Source organism: Patiria miniata, unplaced genomic scaffold (genome assembly GCF_015706575.1).
Source record: "Patiria miniata isolate m_02_andy unplaced genomic scaffold, ASM1570657v1 HiC_scaffold_7, whole genome shotgun sequence".
Taxonomy (NCBI): domain Eukaryota; kingdom Metazoa; phylum Echinodermata; class Asteroidea; order Valvatida; family Asterinidae; genus Patiria; species Patiria miniata.
The window spans coordinates 37441719-37461371 of NW_024037074.1; the positions used below are offsets into that span (position 1 = coordinate 37441719).

At 43.2% G+C, this 19653-nt stretch overlaps 2 protein-coding genes across 2 annotated transcripts; one reads left to right on the forward strand and one right to left on the reverse strand.

The window, feature by feature from the left end:
- Positions 1-12019: 12019 nt before the first annotated feature.
- LOC119745154 (sex-determining region Y protein-like) lies at positions 12020-13953 on the reverse strand. The gene is made up of 3 exons (XM_038221379.1): positions 13945-13953; positions 12913-13232; positions 12020-12047 (listed from the first exon to the last, which is right to left on the reverse strand). The coding sequence occupies exons 1-3, from the start codon at positions 13951-13953 to the stop codon at positions 12020-12022; spliced, it is 357 nt and encodes a 118-aa protein (XP_038077307.1).
- Positions 13954-14484: 531 nt separating this feature from the next.
- Positions 14485-18858, forward strand: LOC119745155 (neurotrypsin-like). Its single transcript, XM_038221380.1, has 5 exons — positions 14485-14830; positions 15205-15576; positions 16344-16715; positions 18067-18224; positions 18622-18858. Exons 1-5 carry the CDS (start codon positions 14485-14487, stop codon positions 18856-18858), a joined length of 1485 nt encoding a protein of 494 aa, XP_038077308.1.
- The last annotated feature ends 795 nt before the right edge of the window (positions 18859-19653 follow it).

The window sequence follows — 19653 nt, forward strand, 5'->3', positions numbered from 1 at the left end:
CCCAATACCCCGTGTGTACAGGGTCAGGTCACACGATAGACATGTCACAAATCGAAGTTTGTATAAATTGCTCTGCCCTTCGCAAAAAAAAACATTCTTAGTCCTTGGTTAGTTGTTCCAACTTTCCAGACAGGAAATTAAACCATTCTATTAAAAATCATTTAGTTAATGTTGGATTATAATTTTGCACAACATAATTATGTTATGTTCCAACCACACTCATAGATAAAAGGGAAGCTTCACATTGTGTAGTATCAATGAAACTGTATACAAGCATAATGATGTATGTTCTCAGTCATCCAGTGTAGTATACGATGAAGTATCATACAAATGAATCTTATACTGGAACTTATATACATGTACGTATTGCAAGCGACTACCAACGTGATCAGCCCACCGGACCATTAGTTGCCTGACAAAGTCCGATTGTTTCGGACGTTACTTAGCTAGTTGCAATACATAAGTTCCATAATAAGACTCATGTCAAATATATAAAAGCGTTACATGACAGTTGATTAATGAATGGTGATGCAAATGAAATTGATGACAGTTGACAGTCCAGTGATAGGAATAAACCTGAAACCGTACATAAAGTCTCGTAAGGTCTCGAAATGTGACTCGTATACTGTTATCCCCCCTTACGGGGCTAGGGTGGGGTGGGGAGGGCTTATAGGTTTCCGAAGGGAGACCTCCTCGTGCCCCAAACAATTTCTGAGAAGTTGTTACAGAGGGTAATGTCTGACTGCGTATAGTGATTGTCCTGAAAGATATACTATATTATTTCGTTTTGCAAAAACGTGTTGGAGTTTTCATGTGTTTGCACTTGAAGAACAAACTGTGTTGAAGCTATCTAAGGGGAAAATCGTACATATTCCTTTTCCTAATTAGCGACAGCTTTTAATTGAAAGGCTTCATTTTAAACTAAATCGAAAGCAATAAAATGGAGTGGGTACTATAATCCCCCCCCCAGCCCGACGTGAGGCAAATATTGCATCAAATGATTATTTCAAGTCGAACACCAAAAAAAGAACATTAATTTTGGATCAGATGTACCACCAATGCATATAATCTTTGATGTTAATTAATATTTAAGTGGTAGACCTTATCAAGTGGTATTATCATAAATAGATTTTCACAATACATGATTAATCAAGTTAATACAGTATGTAATGTATAGCCTATGCATGAGATTATAGTTGAAGTTAGTTGAAGTTGAATGTTATGGTTCCCCCCCCCCCCCCAAGAAGTACTAGGACGTGTTTCCTTTTTTTTTTTTTACTTCTTTTAAGTTTAAACTGTTTAAACACTATGTTTCTAAATTCATATCGACCGGCGTCGAATCTGCTTCCGTTTTCAGAGAGGTCCGATCAGTTTACTTGTGTGTGTCGTGTTTTCCGAGCTGAAATATTTTGTTTTACGGTGATTAACTTTAAAAAACCATTTGGAGTGGTAGAAACATTTGAGCAGCTCTTTATTTGCTGTAAATTACTTCCCAACTGTAGATTTGGAACATGTGCTAATTAGTAGACGGAATAAAATCACCAACTGTGTTGTGTAAATTCCGTGACATTTTGTTTGTGAACATTTTTGTTGTCCGTTTCGTTGGATCTAAACTCAAAAGTATACTGGAGCAGCCTATGTCTTTGTGCCAGTGAAGATATTGCGAGAATTATCTACGGAGCACCGGGGTTACCTTTGGCATATTCAAACCTGGTCAAATATTAACTAGTCCAGTCCCAAGAGCGAACTGCGCTCGAACCCACCGCAATTTCAGGGAAGCACAGTGCCGGCTAATTTCTTAGAGCTCTTATTGGATAAAATTTGTCTGACCTTTGACCCCAGTCAGTACTTCCCCCTGCGCACATCACGTGCCCCTTAATGCTTCGTGCACATTAGCAACTACCCTCTATGCTGTACGCTTCAAAAAGATAATACACCTGCGACCCTGACTAGGGTTGCGGATCGACCAGTAAATAAACTTCCATAGACCCCAATGGTAAATGCTCCCACTTCAGAAATTTGGGGAAAATACTCACAACTCTCCAAGGTGTTCGAGACACACATCAAATTAAAGCTTATGTCATCATCTTTCATTTTCTTTTCAATTTTTGGGGAGTCAACTGATGACTTTTAGAAGAAATTTCCATCCGAAGATGATCACCCCTGAAAATAGTCCTGAAGCCCATCGCCATTTTGAAAAACGATGCCTACACTCCATTGCAAAATAGAGCGCTTTAAGGGCCCCAAATTCATCCAAATTGAACGGAACTGCAAGCTCACAATCCTGTGCACGGCTTCCACTCATATTTTTTACAAACCCTCAAGTTCATGTCCCACAGCATGCTTAAATACTGGACTGATTTACTGGTCTGCAACCCTAGGGCGTTAGGGACGAGCGGAGAAGCGAAGCAGTGCATTGAACAGTGCTTTAATTTTATGACGACTCGTCACCGTGGCTTCGGTGAACTGTACATGTTCATACCATACATCGACGCACGACTATGAGCGCCCTTGAGGCTTATGGTGTTCCATATGTGCCAACGGCGTCGCATTTTTTTTTTGGGGGGGGGCGCATTTTTTATTTGGCGGCGCCTTTTTTTTTTTGGTCGCCTTTTTTTTTTTTGGTCGCCTTTTTTTTTTGGGCGGCGCCTTTTTTTTTTGGCGGCGCCTTTTTTTTTAGGCGTCGCATTTTTTTTGGGGGGGGGGTCACGTGTCCACGTGCCTGTCATATGATGCCCATGTGATGTCTTAGCCTTGACCAAGGCTATCAGCTTGTTCCCATATGAGCTTGTTCCCGCTACCGGTACCATACCGTACACCGCGCGCGCAGCGACACAATGTTGTACTATACCGATAGCCCCAACGACCCTTGCGTGTGCTTTGTGTGCATGTACGTACGCCCCACACACACTTCCTCAAACAGCCGTACAATAAGTCGAAGCGGAAGATAGCCTTGACGCAACCGTGGCGAATTCCTTATGTGTTTCTTTATAGTTTCGACCGAAATCGGCCGAAAATTTCTGATGCGCATATATTACACGATATCCAATCAAAGCCCGTAAACTTTGACCCGCGACATACATATTCATGACCCGCAAATTACTGTATACACCACGTACATGTATGTTCACTCAAACCATGGTATGTCCAGGTATTTCAATCCCATTTTAAACCATTTCTCCAGTTTTATTACAAACAAATGAAATATGCCGCTATATGAGTGAACAGTTGTTCAAAATGATACTATTTCCATGTATTGCGAATTGGACAGTTCAAAACAGTCCGCCGACGTTTTGTCGGTGCAACAGCGTACATTATCACGCCGCTACCTGCCCGTGCTATTCTGACAGCGAATGTAGGGAACAGGTCAACTCGGACCCAGGTCAAATCATACCCATTTAATCGAATGCAGGATAACTCGTATCTATAAGCACCCGTATGAATTAACTGCAAGAAACGAGCTATTGACTTTGGGATGGAAATATACGAAACTGTCAGGTACATGGTGAAAAAAACTCTCCCTGAATTCGTACCATGTGCAAACTACATCTCATACGTACGACACATGTATTTTAACGCGTACGTATGAATCGTATATGTCGTACCTACGACAAAGGTACGACATGTAAGTCGTAGATGTAAATCGCACGAGATACAAGTCGTATGTTCTCACAAGATATGTTGTATGTACGACATAATCGACAAACAAGTCGAACAAACGAGTTACAATTCATATTTTGTACACACGAGATATGAAGTCGCACTTATATACGACTTTGTCGTATGCGACATTTATCGTACCCTGTCGACTCGACTTATGCACGACATATATGTCGTACCGGCACCTGTCGACATTATGTCATATGTTTGATATGTCATACCCTGTCGACAAATATGTCGTACCCTGTCGATGATATTAGTTGTACCCTGTCGAAATATGTCGTACCCTGTCGATATATTAGTCGTACATACGACATATAACTTATAAGTTGTTCATACAAGTTAAACTCAGTCTTACAGAATAAGTTTGCTGAAGGAGAAATATTTTTTTCCCATATCCCCTTGACAGCTTAGAAGAAATACCCCCCCCCCCCCCCAAAAAGTCAGCGGTAGATATACTCAATAGCGTGAGCGCTTTTTTGCCGCTGAACGTGAAAGCGCAGCGTGTCTCACTGCATGGCGCCAGCCGGGCCGGTGCCTGCAGTGGACGGCCCCAACGAGGCCTCTGTGCACGGTGACATCGTTTTTGCCGGCGTGCGGTTTTGTACCGTTTGCCTTTTTTTGAAGGTCTAATTTTTTTCATCCTTTTCATTTTATTTTCGCCCCAAACTATGTGTAACTTTATAAATATTATTCTACTATTATTTAAGATTTTAAGGGGTTGTTTTACAATTATTATTGTTACCACAGGCCGTCTGTTTATAAACCTTTGGTCGTATTATGCAATTCAATAAATATTCATTTTTTTGTCAGCCGTTATCCAATGAGAGAAGACTATTTACCATAGCGCGTACTAATTATCATATTCAGCATACACGGTTGCGTCAAGGCTATCTTCCGCCTCGACTTACTGTACGGCTGTTTGCGGAAGTGTGTGTGGGGCGTACGTACATGCACACAAAGCACACGCAAGGGTCGTTGGGGCTATCGGTATAGTACAACATTGTGTCGCTGCGCGCGCGGTGTACGGTATGGTACCGGTAGCGGGAACAAGCTCATATGGGAACAAGCATCTTCCGCTTCGACTTATTGTACGGCTGTTTGCGGAAGTGTGTGTGGGGCGTACGTACATGCACACAAAGCACACGCAAGGGTCGTTGAGGCTAACGGTATAGTAATAGTGATTGTGTCGCGGCGCGCGCGGTGTGCGGTAGCGGGAACAAGCTCGTATGGGAACAAGCTGATAGCCTTGGTCAAGGCTAGTGATGTCTGGGAATACCAAGGAATCAGGCGCGGTTCTAGAACAAATATTTGGGTGGGGGGGGGGGCTAGCACGGTGGATCCAGAATTTTTTCAGGGAGGCGTGCAGAAATGTGGACCGTCTGACACTTAGGCCTCCGAAAATCAATAAGTGGGGGGGGGGGGGGGGGGGAATTATGCCATATTTTCAATGAGGAGCACCAATAAAATCCTAAACTCATTCACACTATACATGTATCACAAGTCCTAAGTTCCCCAAAAAAATTATTCTTAATTAATGAAATAGAAATGCACGATTTCAACAATATCCCAAATGCAAATGACAGAGGTCACTCTTCTGCCCATCTTGTGAGAAAATGATAGAAATCCAATCACGCATACTAACACGAAGCTCATTTGAATGAGAAAAGTGCCAATAAAAAAGTTGCAGTAAACAGCATCGCTCCAATGTACTGGTTTGAGTGATCCTGCAAGGCAGGGTAGACTTTCATTAATTAATAACTTTACCCTACAAAAGTTTCCTTGTTTAAAAGGATGTTTAACTAAAACAAGACGCAATCTTGGTAATCTAACAGATAATTGCAGACCTTTTAATGCAAAGATGACAAAGAATATGCTGTGTAATCCTATTACTTTTAGATTAGATACAAAAGGGATTAACATTCTACCTTTTAAAGTATGATCAAACCAGTACATTGGAGCAACGCTATTTACTGCAACTTTTTTATTGGCACTTTTTTCATTCTAATGAGCTTCGTGTTGGTATGCGTAATTGGATTTCTATCATTTTCTCACAAGATGGGCAGAAGAGTGTCCTCTGTCATTTGCATTTGGGATATTGTTGAAATCGTGAATTTCTATTTCATTAATTAAGAATAATGTTGGGGGAACTTAGGACTTGTGATACCTGTATTAACTAATGCACCCTTGTCACGGCTATTTCTTCTTTAGGGGGAGACTGTTCGCATGTACATCACAATCCTTCTTTTTGCTAATGCATTTTTTTTTTACGGAATTTATTTTGGGGGGGGGGGGGGGCTAGAGAAAAAAAAATGGGGGGGGGGGGCTGGTACCATCTTTCAAAATAGGGGCACTATTCAAAACCAGCCACTATGCAAACTATTTATGTACCTGCCCCTGTGTACAATCACTTTCCATTAGAATACTGCAACATTTAGCTCAGCAGGCTATTTTCTGTAAAGCAACAATTACAGTAATACTTTTTGAAAGCTTCAGTATTATTTTGTCTACTTTCATTAGTTTTGTTGAAGTAAGCTGAGCCGAGCTGAAACAGTTGCTTGTTATATTTTTCTTCAGGCGACGCCAAAAAAAAAATGTGCCGCCCCAAAAAAATGCGCAGCCAAAAAAAAAGGCGACGCCAAAAAAAAAAGGCGACGCCAAAAAAAAATGCGACGCCAAAAAAAAATGCGATGCGACGCCAAAAAAAAAATGCGCCGCCAAAAATAAAATGCGCCGCCAAAAAAAAAAATGCGCCGCCAAAATAAAATGCGCCGCCAAAAAAAAAATGCGCCGCCAAAAAAAAAATGCGCCGCCAAAAAAAAAATGCGCCGCCAAAAAAAAAATGCGCCGCCAAAAAAAAATGCGCCGCCAAAAAAAAAATGCCCGCCAAAAAAAAAATGCGCCGCCAAAAAAAACATGCGACCCAAAAAAAAAAAATGCGACCCAAAAAAAAAATGCGCCGCCAAAAAAAAAATGCGGCCCCCCAAAAAAATGCGACCCCAAAAAAAAATGCGACCCAAAACAAAAAATGCGACCCAAAACAAAAAATGCGACCCAAAACAAAAAATGCGACCCAAAAAAAAAACATGCGACCCAAAAAAAAAACATGCGACCCAAAAAAAAAACATGCGAGGCCGTTGGCACATATGGAACACCATACTCTTACCACGTACAGCCCCGCGAACTCCACGCCTTCGGTCAGCTAGAATCACGAATGACTTGATTCCTCTGTCGCCCTCATCGTTTAGAGCGGTACAAATAGTGAGCTATTTATATCGCTCTGTTGTTCCGTTGCGGGCTCCAGAATCTACAAGGCTTAGATATGGGTTTAATAGATTCTTTCCGAAACCCCCTACCGAGCTCCAGCCCTCAAACCATTCATACTCACCATTTCATCATCCACCCATCTCTAATCCCAACTCTTACCCTAAAACCTGCCCCACCCTTAATGAAAAACGAGGACCAATGTTGCTTAATTGATATTCATTTGTGTATTTTAATTATAAAACAAGAGAGTACCCTTTTCTTTGTTATGCATGCATTCTCAAATAATTATGTCACGTAACCTGTCAAACCTGATACACCGCCTCTTGCATTCAAAAGTTGCCATTTTGCAGATGATCTTTGCCAATTTTAAAATTACAACACATGAATATGATTATAATTATGACTTGATTAAGATCTCGTAATGGAGTAGTACACCTTGAATAAAAAGCCTGTCCCACACCAAGCATCTTATGTGCTGTTCCTATTCATGCTCTTCTAAATATTTCCCTCTTTCTTTCCATAGGAATGCACTGAACTAAGGCTTAAAGCCCAATGCTACAAGCAGATCCAACCAGTAGGCCTATAAAATCTGAAATCTATGGAAATGCTCGCTGAACTTTGAAGCCTGAGTTAAGTCCTCTGAAAAAACATCCCGCTAGATCAGCTGAAGATTGCTGACCCTGATCCTTACTGACAGCATTGCGCAGTGCCTGTACTGTTTGTTTACGCCTGGTTATTTTTTCCAACTCTGTGTAGTGCTTATAGGTTTTCCTGGAAGCCCATCTGCAGTGATCCATGACCTGCTCCTCTGAAGCTCCAAGGAGACGCAAGGTGGCTGCCACCCCCGCTCGGTTTCCATGGGCCCTCAGCCGGCGATCGTCTGGATCTGATGAAGAGGAAAAGTAGGCCTGCAAACGCACGTTGGGAGCGGCACCTACGAAAGGCTTGTTGACAAGATACCTGTGGTCCTGTGTTGAAGGCCGAAAGAGAAAACCATCTGTAAGGCTGTAACCGTTTGACCTTGCCAGTTCAACCAAACTGTTAACTGCCCCGGCTGGGTCCAGATCTGATTGACCCTCCAGCTTTGGAATGACAATAAGAGAAGAAGAGGACTCTCTAATCGTTTTCCCTACGGTGTGGTTGAAGAGAAGGTCGCCGCCCTCTATTCTCGAAATCTCGCATGTCTTGGTCCTGCCTAAGTCGCCTGCCCTGTCACCAGCCCACCAAAGACATCAAAAGAATGCTAAATCTCTCTGCAATATGTATCTCTGAATGAATGGAGAGCTGCTACATTCTCGGGATGACAAACGCCTCTTTATTTCTGTCGCCAACCAGCGTAACTTATCCGAGAATATTGGGACGGCTTGCCTTGGTGTGACGTGTGCCTCGGCCTGTTCCAGTCGAATAGCCCGTAGATATCTTTGAACCCGCTGTGATATGCAAGGGTTACCCCATAACGAGCCTGAGCGCCAAATCTCGGTTCTGCCTACAGAATTGTAATACCCCCTGAGCTGGCCAATGTAAGAGTCCACAGTTCCGGCTGCTAAATGACGAGGGCATTCACAAGGGAAAAAGCCATGCTTGCCCAAGTTTTCACATCCAACGGTGTGGACTTGTGTTCTCCCTTTAGAATCCTTGTCCACTAGGAAGGCGACAATATCCAGGGGCGTAGCTGAGTGTAAGTCGACTCCCTCTGTGTGGTATCCTTCGCCGTGGTGTTTCTGGATAAACTCTTCGAGTGATGCCACCAGCTTACTTTTCTGCTTATCGTATGCCCGCCCATCCAAAAGGCCATCTAGCGTCTTCAACCTCGCCAGTACCCCGTCACGCTTTGAAAAAGAAGATGTAAATTTGTTTACGATCGATGTTCTGTTGTTCTATCGGAAACAAGCTATGTCGGGACCAGTGCGTAGGTGCAGAGCTGACCTTAAAACCATCTGCAACCTACTATGAAGCTTTAGACTGCCCCACCAAGACAGATGGACATCGTCCCTCAGATCCTCTTGCATAATGTAATCATTGGAGAGGAAAGCCCAGCCGGCCTCATTACATATGGCTCTTAGGGCTTCGTTAACTACAGCTACCGAACGGTTTACTTTCACCAGCCTGGTTTGACAGACCGATGACAAGATGAAAACGCAATCGGGAAACTCGGCTCGAAGCCGAACGGCAGCTGCCCTGAACACTCTTATGACCTCTTGAACCCCCTCCTGACAATCTGCCAATCTGCTGAAATCATTGATGCCCCCATGTAAAACCACTGCATCCTGTGCATGTCGTCGACATGTGGTGGCTGCTGCTCTACACAATGATGAGATATTATGACCCCCTCTTGTGACCAGCTGCACATCTAGGCTCAAGGGCCAGCTGAATCCTTTCAAGCCTTTAAACATGGAATCTGACATGAGAAGGACATTCATTTGCTTGGGCAGCGGATTTTCCTTCATATGTTTACCGCAGTGAGGACAGAAACATTCAAAGGCCCAAAGCTGAAAGGGCAGACCCTTCTTATTCGGCGTGTAACCATTAGCTGATGGATACTCAATGACCCCCATCTGTCCTTCCTCTGACAGACGTACTGACTGGCGTGCATAAGAAAGCAGACTTGGCCACCATGGTTTCGGGTGAGGGTGCTTCGGTACAACCATCGTTACCTTCACATTTCCCCATTCCTGGAACAGTCGAATGAGTGAAGCTATCAGAACAAAAGGTGGGAATAAAAGCTCTTCGCCCACCGGGCACTGCTGGGCAAAGACATTTACCCCCGACGATCCAGGTGCCGGATCCCTTGAGTAGAATTTTAGTGCAGACTCGTCTAACCCACTCGGCACATTTGAAGGAAGTGCCATCAAGTCAAATGTGAAGCCTCGAGGCCCACCCAACTCTCTCTCTGAAGAAGCTTCCAGATTGACTGGGATAATCGAGCATCTGCCTTAGACACCTCTCTTGACGGGGCATCCGCTGGATTTTGCTTGGAAGGGACCCATCTCAACTGCAGCGTGAAGTTAGCCTCTAAAGTAAGGGCGAAAATCAACTTTAAAACCCTTGCCAAAGCTGTCGACTTCGCTCTGCGCCTGTTTCAAACGTCAAAGAGAACTAATGCGTCAACTGTTACGTCCACACGTCTATCCCACAATGAGTCTAAGACCGACTGCAAGACAAAATACAAAGCCAATGCCTCTTTGCAGCATATGTCTTCCACAGCTAGAATTTCTTGAGGCCAGTAATCTCCAAAACTCGTGTTTCCTGACGGACCGACCAAAACTCCTCCCCAACGAAAACCAGACGCGTCCGAACTCAGAGCCACTGATACATGGTGCTCCTTTTTCCAAGGTATGGGTTGCGAGAATGAATCTATAAAACGCCAGAAAAGGATCTCGGCTCTCACTTCTTGTGTAAGAGATGTGGGGGAAACGTCGTCTAATCTTGACATAAATGTGCAACACTCTCTTACAAACAAGGATGCCGCTGGAAATACCAACGTAAAGCTTTGACATTTTCCGACAAAGCGTTGAAGCTGTTTTAAAACAACCTGGTCTGCCAATAGGATATTCTCTCTTACTTCGGCAAATGATATCTTTTTTTCTCTGGAATCCAGAAAGACAAGGATTTTGAACAGATCCCCAGACCCAGATGGATCATCCTAGAGGATGGCTGCAGATGGCTTTTCTCCAGGTTGATGAAAAACCCCAAATGTGATTGCATGTAGTAAACCACGTAAAGCGACCTCAGAGCCCTGTCGAAAGCCCCGTCATCTGACGCACACTCGATTTCTGGGCACTGTGACACAAACAAATTAGAAAGGGAAACAAAGGAGAAACGACCAATATTGAGAATGTCAGATAACCTATTTAGGTGTTGCCGATGAGCCCGAACACTCGCCTATAAAACGGTCATCAATCCAAACCTCGGTATGGATACATTTGAGCAGCTCTTTTTTTGCTGTAAATTACTTCCCAACTGTAGATTTGGAACATGTGCTAATTAGTAGACGGAATAAAATCACCAACTGTGTTGTGTAAATTCTGTGACATTTTGTTTGTGAACATTTTTGTTGTCCGTTTCGTTGGATCTAAACTCAAAAGTATACTGGAGTAGCCTATGTCTTTGTGCCAGTGAAGATATTGCGAGAATTATCTATGGAGCACCGGGGTTACCTTTGGCATATTCAAACCTGATCAAATATTAACTAGTCCAGTACCAAGAGCGAACTGCGCTTGAACCCACCGCACTTTCAGGGAAGCACGGTGCCGGCTAATTTCTTAGAGCTCTTATTGGATAAAATGTGTCTGACCTTTGACCCCAGTCAGTACTTCCCCCTGCGCACATCACGTGCCCCTTAATGCTTCGTGCACATTAGCAACTACCCACTATGCTGTACGCTTCAAAAAGATAATACACCTGCGACCCTGACTAGGGTTGCAGATTTGGTAAATGCTCCCACTTCAGAAATTTAGGGAAAATACTCACAACTCTCCAAGGTGTTCGAGACACACATCAAATTAAAGCTTATGTCATCATCTTTCATTTTCTTTTCAATTTTTGGGGGTCAACTGATGACTTTTAGGAGAAATTTCCATCCGAAAATGATCACCCCTGAAAATAGTCCTGAAGCCCATCGCCATTTTGAAAAACGATGCCTACACTCCATTGCAAAATAGAGCGCTTTAAGGGCCCCAAATTCATCCAAATTGAACGGAACTACAAGCTCACAATCCTGTGCACAGCTTCCACTCATATTTTTTACAAACCCTCAAGTTCATGGCCCACAGCATGCTTAAATACTGGACTGGTTTACTGGTCTGCAACCATAGGGCGTTAGGGACGAGCGGAGAAGCGAAGCAGTGCATTGAACAGTGCTTTAATTTTATGACGACTCGTCACGGCTTCGGTGAACTGTACATGTTCATACCATGGAGGAAGGTTCCTCCATGTTCATACCATACATCGACGCACGACTATGAGCGCCCTTGAGGCTACATAGAATTACAAACAACGGCGACAGTATATAGGCCTACGTGCTGATGCAGATTGAACCTCTCTATTCTATAACAAATTGTTCAGCTCAAACCTCGACGGAGATTTTCATTGTTTACAGATTGACGAGTGGAATGTGGTTCCTGTAATCAAATAAAAGACAAACAAAAATCACCCTTACCAAAATGTACCAAGCGATCATCCTGCTTCTTATAATGAAGGCTACGGTAAACGCCCAAGGTAGGTTAATTATTATTTGTGGAGTGCTGCAGCTAGTATTATTTCATATATTACACTATATGCTATATATATTTCCCCCGTATCACTGGCTGAAAGCTAGCTGGCCTAGGTAGACTCAGCATTCTTTCTAACGGCGTTAATATATATCGTTTTTGAATATTTGTACATGACTTGTGTACTTCGCATTTTTTTTTAAACGATTGAGAGAGGTACAGCTCTATATAATTATTTTATGGGGCACATTTCTAATTCTGCATTATGCCTAGTATAGTATATTGGCGGCCATTTTTGCAAGACAGGGGCGAACTGGTCAAAATCCGAGTGTTTATAATTACACAGATCCAGTGGCGAAGCCAAGAATTTTTCAGGGGCGGGGGGCGCTGGGGGGGATGGAACATTTCATGGGGGGCGTCATGTAGATCAATGATAATTTTTTTAAAAACTCAAAATCTCAGTGGGGGGCGACAAGGTTTCATGGGGGGTTTCATGGCTGTCGCCCCCCACGCCCCCCCCCCCCCCCATGGCTACGCCACTGCATAGATCAGTGAAAGGAGCCCCAGGAATGGCGTAGCAAGCGGGGGGGGGGGGGGGGTAAGGGGTATTTTAACTGCCTAACTCCCCCAATATTTTCTTACAAGTGCTCTTTTTTCACAAGCGACCTTTTTTGAGGAGTGTCATTTTTTTATGTCAGTCATTATGCCGCAATGAAGCTTGAGCGCCACCTATTGTAAATAATAATACTAATAATACTGATAATACTGATAATACTGATGATACTGATGATACTGATGATGTTGATGATGCTGCTGATGCTGCTGATGCTGCTGATGCTGCTGATGCTGCTGATGCTGCTGATGCTGCTGATGCTGCTGATGCTGCTGATGCTGCTGATGCTGCTGCTGCAGCTGCTGCTGCTGCTGATGCTGATGATGCTGATGATGTTGATGATGCTGACGATGCTGGGGATGCTGATGATGCTGATGATGCTGCTGATGCTGCTGATGCTGCTGATGCTGCTGCTGCAGCTGCTGCTGCTGCTTATGCTGATGATGCTGATGATGCTGATGATGCTGATGATGCTGACGATGCTGACGATGACAACGACGACGACGACGATGATAATAATAATAAAAAATTACCTTGGATTGGACATTTGGGAAACATCCCCATAGTTTTTTTGCACAAGATTGTTCAAACTTAAATGTGCCCTAACCCAATAGTCCCTTGTCCTTTTCCCACGAATTTCGGTATGTTTACTTATTAGACCACGAGCAACAAAAATAATCTAATTGCGACAATACAATTTTATAACGACATTTATAAGTAATAACGACAACTTCTAGTATGTAGTGAATAGTAGGTTAGGCATATCGTACAGGGTTGTTGGCTGATTTAAATCTCGTTGATTCAAGTGACTCAGTGATTTACATCGCGATTTAAATCAAATGATTGTTTTTTAATCACTGACTTCAATCATTGTTTTGTAAAAATCTTATTTTTTTTTGCAAAATAAATTGATTGAGGGTCATTTTAATGATTTAAATCAACTGATTCCACTTAATTACAAATTCTAAGATTTTGTTAACACATTAAAACAATCCTACTCAACTTAGGTTTTGCATAATAATTGCACAAAATAATTGTTTTGATTAAGGTCAAGATCTGAGTTTAAAAGTGTTTTTTCTGAAGTTTGAATTTGAAAGACAGCACAGTCACGTTTGCTTTAATCAATCCTTGATCTTTTTACTGTAATATTGTTAAACAACTGTGCTGGTGTGCATGTATATTGTATAGGCTTACCTGAACCATGATAAGGTGTATTTCAGTCCAAAATTGATAGTCTTATTCCTAACGTTTCTCCAAACATTTTTAAATTGAGATTTATATAATACCTTTTAAAGGTGGGAGGCCTGATTTCTGTTCTCAACCTTGTATGAAGTACCATCAAATCAAACACTGTAAGTTATACAAGGATCAGTGCCGTCAGTTTTGAAATTAGATATTTAGAAAATGCATGAGAAAGTCGATTAATTTCGAAATTGACGAGAGAACATGGAGTGCAGCCTCTCAGGAATAATCCTGAGACATAATGACGTAATGGCTTTGTTTACATTATGCACTTTCCTATGTGAGTAAAGTCGGGACGCCAGACGAAGTAGGGACCGTCTACAACATAGAAAGCGCACATGTAAACAAAGCGTGATGTCATTAGGTCCCAGGCATATTCACAACCGAGGAAAGCTGTCATGCACCCGCAGTACAATGAAACTTTGTCTTTCTGCAGTCATTGCAAAATGGTATTCCCACTACCGCTAACATCATTTGTAAAAACCTGTAATAATGTCCTTGCTTCTAGATCATGATGTACGCCTATCACATATCGGCGGCAAACAGGGCCGAGTCGAGGTCCTGAATAACGGTCAATGGGGCACTGTCTGCAGGGATGGTTGGGGCTTCTTTGACGCCTTGGTGGTGTGCAAGCAACTCGGATTCCCATGGCTTGCCGTGAACGGATTTAAGCATGATGCAGGCAACGGGACGGGACCGGTTTGGCTGAGTAACGTAAGGTGTAATGGGTCGGAGACCAGACTGGACGAGTGCGCAAACGACGGATGGATGGAGCACCAGTGTGCGGATGCCAGTCATTCCGCTGCAGTGAAGTGCTTGGACCAGGACGAATGGAAAGGTTTGTCTTGTCTTGAAATTTAGTTTGTAAAGGTAGCGGCAATGCCTAGAAATATCTTGATAACATTTAACTTGTCTGTGCATCGACCGCGACAACTCTTGAGTGTCTCAGATTCATTTTAGTGTGTTAAGGTGGCGGCGATGCCTAGCAACATCTTTATATTTAAATCTTTAATGAGAGAAGGTCTGTGCGAATTCCGACGTCTCGTTAGCTCCATCTTTTCATGTTAAATATCGCCGTAGTTAAAGTGATTGGTGAATGTTTGTCTGTTTTGGGGAGGTTGATGCCAGTGAGGCTTAATTTTAAAAGACAACAGAAGTCCTTTTCTTGAGTTTTTAATGTGCAACATTCCTCCCTTACCTGCTGAAATGTAGATAATTTGTCTGGAATATATCTTGTCGATGGAGCCAGCGGATACGAGGGACGGGTGATGGTGAACCTGCATACCGACGACTGGCGTCATCGGTTCCAGATATGCGATCAGGGCTGGGATCTGGCTGACGCTAACGCCATCTGCCGCATGAAACGCCTACCGTCAGCACTACGGGCTACCACCAGCTCCTACTTCGGGAACTACGACCCGAATACAAATACGTATATGTATATTTCAAATGTATCTTATCTGGCCACCGATTTTGCTTGCACTGGTAATGAGAGCCACATCGCTCAGTGTCCCGCCAAGGCTTGGTTCCAGGATGAATGTCCGACTGGACGCACTGCTGGAGTGATATGCAATAGGATTGAAGGTAAAGAGTTCTTCTCCAATTGGCAACTTAAAGCTACAGTCCATCATTTGCCAGCTATCCCAAAAATAACTGACGTAATACTGGCATCTTGTCATTTTGAAGAAATCAACGAAAGAAGGCCTGTTCAACGATGCGTCTAAAGACGTTCTGTCAGAATCTCTGCTAATCTCTGCAAAAGCCGTCGTTTTCAAGCCAGATTTACGTGGTCGCAATACAATAGGCCTACGACAAATCAACTTAAAAATATATTTTTTTGGGGGGGGGGAGCGCCACACCCTAAAAAGCACGTTTATACTAGCTTGCTTTAAAGATATCGCACAGGTGTTATTCTGTCTGGCTTGCTGTCATTTAGAAAAGATCAAAAAGTTTAGGTGATTTGCAACGATCAGGACAATATAACGTTTTTTTGTTGGATATACAGAGTTGTGTGGCCGATAAATCGTGTTCATGGGATCGAAATAAGGTTGTGTATTTTTTTTTTTACTGTTTTCTCGAAAAGTCTTATATTCATGAGCTGAAACTTTAACAGGTTAGGATTTGGACATGGTTGTTCAGATTTTGAGCGGCGTTATGCATGCAAAGCCAATTATCCTAAACGATTTTCAACCTTTCTCTTTAAAAAAAGACGAAGAATCAGGCGAAAAAATCCATGTCGGACTCAGGTCTCCATGGAAACGAACAAAATGCATGTAAAGGAAACGATACTATACATATATATTTATAACTTTAAACCTTTCTCTTTGTTATATTTGACAAAATAAATAAAGAGTCCGAAGAATTCCAGCTGAGACTCGTGGGTGGCTCGACCCCGAACGAGGGCCGAGTGGAGGTATTTACCAACGGAACCTGGGGGAGTATTTGTTTGGATGGTTTGTGGAGCATCGGGTACCAGGAGAGTAACGTGATTTGCCGGCAGCTGGGGTTTGGCTACGGCCTGGAGACACCGACGGACGACCGGTTCGGTCGCACCGACGGCCCGGTGGCCATAAGCGGTAACATCAAATGCTCTGGGAGTGAATCCTCCTTCGCTCAATGTCACATCCCCACGTTAATGTATGAATTGTTTCCGCGTGACGAAGAATGCTTCAACAAGGAGGACAGTTACCAAGCTGGTGTCATTTGCAGTGGACCAGTTCCTGGTAGGTATATTTAATTTTAATATTTAAAGGGCACTACGGCGTGAAATCCCCGAAATGTCTTACCATTCCGCAAATCCCGGTTGGTTACATCGGACGCGACAGACATTTTGTGGTATAAGCCTAAAGCCATCTCTATAGACCATTATCATGTTGCGGCCATCTTTATTTTTTTCCCTTTAAAATCAACGTAACCAAAGCGAGGCTGGAAGGAAAAATAGTCTGGTAAATCATTATCATTCAGTACTGTTACTGAATACAGGGAACATGACTGAAATGGTGGCAGCATGATCAAAGTCTATTTAATGAACTGTACACGTGAATGTGCGATATCAACACACAACACCCTATGTTCTTCCACGTCCGCAGAATGGAATTTTTCGGAGTTAAAATAACTGTGACCTCCGAAATTCGTCCCCGTATGGTTCTCGCAAAAATAATACAAAACGCCAAGTTTTTAATGTACGGGTGTTATTTTTAAATGTTCTTTCCAATTAATATAATTTCAACAGAATTGTGAACTTTTCGGCAAGACAATTGATGGGAAAACACTGAAAAAAAATACCGGAAATGGAAAATATCGGACCAAAAAAACCGTGTCCATTACCTGACCATGGTGACATCCGCATTCTAAGTATGGTTAGTATTTCCAGCTTTCCTGGCGAATCTCCCCATCTCATGAGCCTAGAAAGCTGGACGTTTCAATAAGCTAGGCCATTGACGGTTATACGTTAGTTTACGCAGTAGTCATGACGTTAGGCCTACGTGGCTAATACATTCCGGTATAAGTGCCTATTTGTAATTTCCCGAGACTGATAGATATTTTGTCATTTTGGAATTCTTATAGAGTTGTTACTCTGATTTTAAGTAAGATTTGAGGCTTTGCATGGTGGAGATACTAAATAATGAAAAGTTTGCGGAAACGCCATGTGCAAATAATTCTAAACTAAGAGAATGGTTCTGAAAACAAACCAGAGGTACTCGACGTTCCGGTCAGTATGCTCTGACCGTCTTCAGGAGAAGTTGCGTTCACGCGATTCTACCGCGAAGGTCAGTTGGCCAATTTGGCGGCAACCCCCTAACACTGACTGGCTGTCTTCTTAGGCAGCCAATCAGCGTTGGGGCAATGGTTACGGGGTTGCCATCAAATTGCTTGGGATTCTGATCCCAACGCTGATTGGTTGCCTTAGAGTCCGGCAGCCGGATATAAAACAAGATGCTCTGCAACGTCCGCAATCGTGAGCGATAAGACGGCAGGCGGGGAATTTGCACATGTCACCAAACCAATGTTTCAGTTGAGTGTAATGTATTTTACATTTACGTGACAAAAATTGATTATGTACTTGATATGCAGAGTCACGAAGTCCCGTGAGGACCAGCTATAATGGGAGTGGCAACGTCTTAATCCACCACGATGGACGTTGGGGGACAATCTGCAAGGCTGGCTGGACCCTGGCCAACGCACAAGTGGTCTGCAGGGAGCTGGGATTTCGAGCCCCAAAAGAAGCTTTGGTAATACTGATCATTCAACTCAAAAGCATTGGGGCTTTATCACTAGGACACCACGTTACACTACGTTACACTATAGGGCGTTGTTCATGCAAAATAGCGTGCAACTATAAGTACAAACGATGCATCATGTTGTGCACTGTTTGTTCTTCGTTGTCAATGTGATTTCATACACTAAACGGGTAGGGAGGGGGGTGTCTCGTGATTTACTTGTGATACAATTGACGTTATATTATGTAGACTACTTAAGCACTGCCAAGACAAGTAGTATTCTTTTGATTTCCCTGTTAATGTTCCAGTGTCCGTCAAATTTACGAACCTCAAGCCAATAAAGTACACGGTAGACAAAATGTTCAGGCATTGAACGAGAGGTTCACTCATTTTATATTTTGCACAAAAGGATGGTCGTTGGCGACGGCCTGGAGACGGACCCATATTCCTGAGCGGTGTGTCTTGTAAGGGAGACGAGGATACCTTGGACCAGTGTGATCTGGGAGAATGGTACCAACACGACTGCACCCACTCAATGGACGTGTATGTAATCTGCGCTGCCGGTATGTCCTTTTCAACACCTTTTGAACTGTCTTTTTTTCATACACCGTTTTACGGATACCGCAAAAGAAGTACAATAATGTAGGCCTAAGGTAGAATCGAAGTTCTACCGAGAGGCTGGCCCGACCCTAGTCTATGGAGTACGTAGCTGCTTATAATTATGTATACGTACAAACAGGGTCTGTGATATCATCGCGCGGATTCGGCCATTAATTACTCAAAACGTCTTGACATCCAGTTTCTGACCATTCAGCGGGCGCATTCAATCAGGTCTTCAGCAACCCGTTGCTGTTTTAAAAAAAAAACACGTCAGCCCAATTGACCAATCAACAGCTTTGTCCACATTTCCGATCGAACTAACGTCAGTTTCTAAAGTCAACTACCCCGGTGGATGGAGCGCAGGGTCGCATAAAATGTGCATGCTATGGGATATATCAGATGTTCATTTTGGAAGGCTCTGCACACGCACGATCCGGAGTCCCATGACTAGCGCTAGCCCGGCGCGTGCTCCCTCCATAAACGATCTAGTTGGCCCATGTTGTTGCTGGTAGTAGCGATTTTTACAGAAACCAGACGAGTCGATGGTTTAGCCCTAAAGGGGCCGGGGCGGAATCCGCCCCCCCCCCCTCGACTTTTTCCGCGATAGCTTTGAAAAAAAGTTTGTCGCGACCCGAGCTGTAATGACTTTTTAGCCTCGAGCCTTGCGCATCTTTTCAAGATACCAATTTTTTCTGCGCTATGCGCCGTGAAAACTGAATTTCCCCATATACGTAGTGTACACAGAGCAGAATTACCATTCGTGCATATGAATAATTAATTAGCCATAATTCCAAAACCTTTTGACCTATAGTCATGAAATTTCTTGGGTCTGTTCGTGATA

Excerpts from the sequence above, each read along its gene's own strand:
- LOC119745154 (XM_038221379.1), bottom strand. Across the intron at positions 12,048-12,912 it reads CAGTATCATCAGTATCATCA|GAACCACATTCCACTCGTCA; the intron begins GTATTATCAGTA and ends ATTTGATTACAG.
- LOC119745155 (XM_038221380.1), top strand. The coding sequence starts at position 14,485 with ATGTCCTTGCTTCTAGATCATGATGTACGCCTATCACATATCGGCGGC. Across the intron at positions 14,831-15,204 it reads GGACCAGGACGAATGGAAAG|ATAATTTGTCTGGAATATAT; the intron begins GTTTGTCTTGTC and ends GCTGAAATGTAG. Across the intron at positions 16,716-18,066 it reads TTGCAGTGGACCAGTTCCTG|AGTCACGAAGTCCCGTGAGG; the intron begins GTAGGTATATTT and ends CTTGATATGCAG.